General features: G+C 49.6%; 1 protein-coding gene across 1 annotated transcript in view; it reads left to right on the plus strand.

Moving 5' to 3' along the window:
• DYM (dymeclin) overlaps positions 1 to 6,531 on the plus strand; it is a 346,567-nt gene extending 340,036 nt beyond the window's left edge. Inside the window, exon 18 of the mRNA XM_014960813.1 lies at positions 6,078 to 6,531. Coding sequence (XP_014816299.1) covers positions 6,078 to 6,227 — 150 coding nt within the window. The 3' untranslated portion in view covers positions 6,228 to 6,531. The remainder of the gene's footprint in view (positions 1 to 6,077) is intronic.
• The last annotated feature ends 426 nt before the right edge of the window (positions 6,532 to 6,957 follow it).

Raw genomic sequence — 6,957 nt, forward strand, 5'->3', positions numbered from 1 at the left:
AAAATCAGTTTGATAAGGCAGAAACGTTTTGTGAGGTTACTTAAATTTGATGGCTTTGAATGTTAACAAATATTTTTGCAGTGAACACCCAAGTAGTGAAAGAGCGTGGGTTGTTTTTTTATCTTGGCAGTGGTAAATCTTCCAAGACAGATGCTGGTGCAGAAGTTCTCTCCATGCTGGATTTCTAGGATTTCTCATTTTTAATGAATGGAGAAAAGATGGCCCCCACCCAGCCATGGATCAATGCAGTCAATCTAAAGAAGTTGGGTTTGAATTACTGACCTGGAAGTCAAATTCTCTGTGTCTCGTTAGCGATGCGTTGGGTTATCCTGGGTCTACGGTTCAGGGGGACCACCAGAAAAAGATCATTTCTGCCATTATTTTGTGGGCTGATGGCAGTGAGGTCCAGTCTTTAATCTGAAATGGATTATTAAATTGCTCCGCTGCGATGGCAATAGATGGCAACATTGATCAGTCTGAAGAAAGGCTTAATAATAAAATCAATGCACGACTGTTACTGCCTGAAAAGAAAAATGCTATCTGATGTATTTTATGCTGTCCTTCCAGCTGAGAGATCGTAGAATCATAGAATCATTCAGGTTGGAAGAGACCCTTGGGATCATCGAGTCCAACCGTCAACCCTACTCTACAAAGTTCTCCCCTACACCATATCCCCCAACACCACATCTAAACGACTCTTAAAGACATTCAGGGATGGTGACTCAACCAACCTCCCTGCCTATTCCAGTGTCTGACCATTCCCAGATGATGGGATAGTAAGAGCTGAGCCTCTCAGATGTAGCTCTTGGAACTTCTAATATGATTTTACCTCCTGTTTTAAAGCTTAAGATGTTTATTAAACTCCAGGTCTCAGACCGGTGGGACCATTCTGGTCTCCCAGAGCATCTTTGAAAACAGTAGCTATAATCCGTGACCCTGAAGGTGCAAAAAAAGTTATCTGTGTTTAATTCAACCCAAATTAGCATCTTTAATCACTTCCCCCCCCCAACCCCCGGCTTCCCTACTACGACTACTACGCGCTGCAGTGCTGGCGTGCGGCCACCTTTGGGGCGAGGGATGACAGCTGTGTGAGGGCTTTTCTCTGCTAGGAAATGTTGCAGCGGTTTCATCAGGAGGTTTAACCATTAACCATTCGTTCTGCTGATGCAAGGCTGAGCTGAACGTGTTCCTGTCTACGGCCACCACAAGCCAGGAAGCATTCAGGAGGGAAGTGGGGAAGATTACACCGAGAATTAAACAGAGCGGAATATCAGGGTGTTTTTTTTTTAAGAAAAATAAGAATTAAAATCTACATGAGGGCTCAATTGGAGCGAGGCTTAACCTGCTGAAAGAATTGGTGGTGTCCTAGGAGGAGGGGTGGGCTGGCAGGGTGGGAAGGCAGGCGGAGATTGAGGACTTGGAGCCAAGGCGGAAAGGGATGGAGGATGTTAATGCAAAAGGGGATTTCACAAGGCCAACGAGAAAACAGAATCATAGAACCACAGGATGGTTTGGGATGGAAAGGACCTTAAAGGTCATAGAGTTCCAACCCCCTGCCCTGGGGAGGGACACCTCCCACCAGCCCAGGTTGCTCCAAGCCCCCTCCAACCTGGCCTTGAACCCCTCCAGGGATGGGGCAGCCACAGCTTCTCTGGGCAACCTGGGCCAGGGTCTCTCCACCCTCCCAGCAAAGAATTTCCTCCTGAGATCTCATCTCCATCTCCCCTCTTTCAGTGTCAAACCCTTCCCCCTCCTCATATGGCTCCCCTCCCTGATCAAGAGTCCCTTCCCAGCTTTCCTGGAGCCCCTTGAGGGACTGGAAGGGGCTGGAAGGTCTCCCCAGAGCCTTCTCCAGGCTGAACCCCCCCAACTCTCTCAGCCTGTCCTCACAGCAGAGGGGCTCCAGCCCTCCCAGCATCTCCATGGCCTCCTCTGGCCCTGCTCCAACAGGTCCATGTCCTTCCTGTGCTGGGCAAGTACCAAGATAGAAGGATATGCTAAAGAGAGACCATGAAGATACAGTGGAAGGGAGTTGGGGATGAGAGTAGGCTGGGAGACAGGGAATTAGAGATGGGAGTGAATATCGGTGCCAGACACCTAAGAGCAAAGAAATACAACGACGTGGAAGATTAAACGGGCTGCTCAAAACAGACTTGAGGGGAGAGGTTGCAGAGAGGTGACAGAGAATGGTTATGGGGCACAAAAGGGCGATGAGAGAGCTGCTCTGCCACAAACTGCTTGTCTGATGCAGGAAATGAAACTTGCTGATGTACCTTTGAGGTTCTGGGCTTTGAACTCAACAGGGGTTAGATGCAGAAGTGCCTTTAACGACCTTATCTTTTAGCTGCCTTAGTTCTTTAAACAGAGATAATAGTGCTGAAAACAATACTGTCCTCCTTCCCTCCCTCCTTGCTGTAAGGATGAACTCCCCCACATGCTCTGAAGTCATCAAGTACAATAATGACAGCCACGCCGATGGCCAAACTGGTTCCTCCAGGACTAAATCATAGAATCATAGAATCATAGAATTGCCCAGGCCGGAAGGGACCTCCAAAGGTCATCTAGTCCGACCCCCCCGCAGTCAGCAGGGACACCCCCAACTAGACCAGGTTGCCCAGGGCCTCATTGAGCCTCTCCTTGAATATCTCCAGGGATGGGGCCTCAACCACCTCCCTGGGCAACCTGTTCCAGTGCTCCACCACCCTCACAGTGAAGAAATGTTGGCATTTAGCTAGTTAGAGCTGTGGTGAAGGACCTGACCCCAACATAAGCCAAACCGCAGCAGCTCCAGAACGTTGGAAGGTGACACCAGTGTGTCCTTATCAGTCAGAGAATCATTGAATGGTTTGGGTTGGAAGGGACCTTTAAGACCATCTAGTTCCAACACCCCTGACATGGGCCGGGACACCTCCCACTAGACCAGGTTGCTCAAAGCCCCTTCCCACCTGGCCTTCAACACCTCCAGGGATGGGAGCAGGGACATCTTCAACTAGATCAGGTTGTTTAGAACCCAGCATAGGAGACAGCATGTGGTTGAATGAAGCTGTCCGTGGAAACAACGTTCTTCCTAAATCAGGTGGCATCTTTTGGCTTCAGAGTAATTGTACGCTCAGTGCTTGCACCAAACTGCTCCAGTAACAGCAGCAACACAAGGAAGGGGTAGAATAGTTTCCATGTTTTCTAACTCCAAGAAGAAACAACCTGGGTGTGTAGAAGTTAAATAACAAACCTTGGAAGCCAAGTGGCCGAGAAATGCCCCTTGGAAGGAGACTGCTCCAGCCAGAAGGGTTGGAAGAAGGAAACAGGACGCTGAGCTCAAGAAAGATGATAGGGTGGTCAACTTCATTATTAATGGGCAAAGAGGCCTCTTAGCCATCGCTGTGCTTGTTCTGCTCTTGTCACACCGTGGAGTTTATTCTTAGTCTTAGCCACAGCCTTATAAATAATAAAATGGGTCGTGTTTTATCTTACCCCAGCGATCGTTGTAATGCGGCTTTTACCTGAGACTCTGCCAAGCTCTTGACACGGGCAACATTTAGAAGCAGATAAAATGATTGAAGAGCACAGTACAAAAGGAAGTTCAGCTCTTCCCCCAAAATGTGCTTTTGCCCGGAGCCGACGCGGTGGGATTTGCTGCTTTGGGAGGGAAGAAATGAGAAAAAACGGGAAAATCGAGGTTGCGCTTAGGATGGGCTGTGTTCATTCTGGAAGTGCTTTGCTTAAAGCTAGGACTGCAAAAAAAAACCAAAACCAGAGCTTTTGTGGAAATAATACTCTCTAGCCTGTAATTTTCAGGAGGAGTAGGCATCTGCGTGGATGGGCAATAAGGTCTATGTGTGCAGGTCTTGTGGTCACAGCCTTAGAGGCTGGAGTGGGGTAGATGCATGAACACCTTGAAGTTGGGGACCTTGCAGGGTTTTGTAACTTCTTTCCTTTGAGGGTGGCAGAGCCCTGGAAGAGGCTGCCCAGAGAGGTGGTGGAGTCTTCATCTCCGGAGACATTCAAAACCCACCTGGACACGTTCCTGTGCAAACTGCTCTGGGTGGCCCTGCTTTGGCAGGGGGTGGGACTAGATGATCTCCAGAGGTCCCTTCCAACCCCTGCCATTCTGTGATTTGCATTCTAATTGCCATTAGAGTCATTCTGTGTGCTCCTCAGCAACGGGAAATCATAGAATCATAGAATGGTTTGGGTTGGAAGGGATCTTAAAGATCATCGAGTTCCAACCCCCTGCCATGGGCAAGGACACCTCCCACAAGACCAGGTACCAAGCCAAGGCACAGAGGTAATGACCTACCCAAAAGTACAGGAGAACCTGTAGGACAGGACAAGAGGTAACGGGCACAAACTTGACCATAAGAAGTTCCATCTAAACATGAGGAGGAACTTCTTCACTTTGAGGGTGGCAGAGCCCTGGAAAAGGCTGCCCAGAGAGGTGGTGGAGTCTCCATCTCTGGAGACATTCAAAACCCACCTGGACACGTTCCTGTGCAAACTGCTCTGGGTGGCCCAGCTTTGGCAGGGGGTTGGAGTAGATGATCTCCAGAGGTCCCTTCCAACCCCACAGCATTCTGTGATTCTGTAGGAAATCTTGAAGTGGTCTCCAGGAGCCCACCCATGGATTCACGCTTCCCACCATGCTTCCTGGAGGAACAGCATTTCTCTCCTGGAAACTCCTACATCCATAAAGTCTTTGAGAATTAGATGGAAAAAGTCAGTTTTCTGTAACGCTGGGTTCCTGGAAACGTATCACAGACCGTGTTCATTCTTTATTTAGTCTTTTAAATTATTTGTTAATTAAATTAAATTATTTGTTATTAAATTATTCATTTATTTTTACAGCCTTTCCAAAGGATTCTGCTGCTGCTGAGGAGCTGGATACAATTAACAGGAAAATGCTTTTTAGGGAAAACTGCTGTGCGTGTGTGGGCTTTTGTGGGGCTGCTTAAAATGACATTTTTCCTCAAGACCTTTGCATTACGTGAAGGATTCCCATGTTTAGTCTTTGTTGACAGGCAAATTGAGTGTGACCAACAGTAAAAGGACTGAATACAATATGCCAATGTAGCATGTGTCATAGAGTCATAGAGTTGTCCAGGTCGGAAGCGACCTCCAAAGGTCATCTAGTCAGACCTCCCCGCAGTCAGCAGGGACACCCCCAACTAGACCAGGTTGCCCAGGGCCTCGTCGAGCCTCACCTTGAATATCTCCAGGGATGGGGCCTCAACCACCTCCCTGGGCAACCTGTTCCAGTGCTCCACCACCCTCACAGTGAAGAACCCTCTCCTCATCTCCAGTCTAAAGCTGTTCCCCTCCAGCTTGAAGCCATTGCCCCTCGTCCTGTCACTGCAGGCCTTTCTAAACAGGTTCTCCCCAGCCTTCCTGTAGGCCCCCTTCAGGCACTGGAAGGCTGCTATTAGGTCTCCCCGGAGCCTCCTCTTCTCCAGGCTGAACAACCCCAGCTCCCTCAGCCTGTCCTCGTAGCAGAGGTGCTCCATCCCCCTGATCATCCTTGTGGCCCTCCTCTGGACCCTCTCCATCAGGTCCATGTCCTTCTTCTATTGAGGGCTCCAGACCTGCACACAATACTCCAGGTGAGGTCTCACCAGAGCAGAGTAAAGTGGCAGAATCCCCTCTCTGGACCTGCTGGCAACGCATCTTTTGATGCAGCCCAGGATGGGATTGGCCTTCTGGGCTGCAAGTGCCCACTGCCTGCTCATGTCCAGCTTCTCCTCCACCAGCACCCCCAAGTCCCTTTCCTCAGGGCTGCTTTCCAATACCTCACCCCCCAGTTTGTATTGGTGGCGAGGATTGTTCCGGCCCAGGTGCAGAACCTTGCATTTGCTCTTGTTGAACCTCATGAGGTTCACCTGGGCCCACCTCTCCAGCCTGTCCAGGTTCAGAGAAGAAATCAGAAATGATCTCTTTACCCTGTAAATATTTTCCTCCATGTGTGATGGTTGAGTTTCTTCCATTATTTTTTTTCACCGACCTCCTTCTCGGGTGTTTCCATGGGCTGTGTGTTTGCAAACAGCCGTGCAGACCTTCTCTCAGCGGACTTTGGTTTCTCGTTGCAGAAGTTCCCCGAGCTGAAGTTCAAGTACGTGGAGGAGGAGCAGCCTGAGGAGTTCTTCATCCCCTACGTTTGGTCCTTGGTCTACAACTCCGCCGTGGCCCTCTACTGGAACCCGCACGACATCCAGCTCTTCACCATGGACTCCGGCTGACGGAGATGCCCCAGCCCAAGCCAACTCAACTCTTTGTCTTCTTATGGAAACCAAACCTCCACACCGCGTGTTCATAACGTGACCCCTTCCAGCGTGCACCCTCTGACCCCAAAGCTTATGGAGAATGAAGCTCGCCGCTAGCGGCCGGTCCGGCGTCCATCTTTTGGAAGCAGGTTGCCACCGACACGCCGCTGGCAACGGACTGTGGTGTGAGGAACTTGATGGCTTGTAGGCAACCTTGTATTTATAGCCCTATAACCTAGAGCTTGTTTGATGAAAATGAGGCCTTACACGGGGGGGGGGGGGGGGACAACCACAAACACGATCGTCCTTTTAACTTAACGGGGTAAATGAGGAAAGAGTTTGGGGACTTTGATTTGGAAGCGGCGTTTGTATTTGCGTTTCTTTCAAGCTTCCTTGAAAGCTTGAAGGGTGGAGCTTTCAATGGCCTGTTGGGTTCTGCTGGGGGTTGCTCGTAGACCAAACCCCGTGTGGTCGCTCGCAACCCTTCATTTTGGTGGCACTGTCATGGTTGCAGTCATTAAGTTGGTGTCTGCACTGTCATCCGAGCAAACGAAGCGAGCGGCGTATTCATCGCATTAGCTCCCAGGCAGGTCCAAACCACTTGATTTAGGTGTCAAAATGTTTGTGGGAGGGTTTTTTCAATAGCAAGTCTCTTTTTTTTGTTGTTGGTGGTGTTGTTTGACTGGCAAATGCTCTACAGAGGGTT

This window comes from Calidris pugnax, unplaced genomic scaffold, assembly GCF_001431845.1.
Source record: "Calidris pugnax isolate Ruff unplaced genomic scaffold, ASM143184v1 scaffold150, whole genome shotgun sequence".
Classification (NCBI taxonomy): domain Eukaryota; kingdom Metazoa; phylum Chordata; class Aves; order Charadriiformes; family Scolopacidae; genus Calidris; species Calidris pugnax.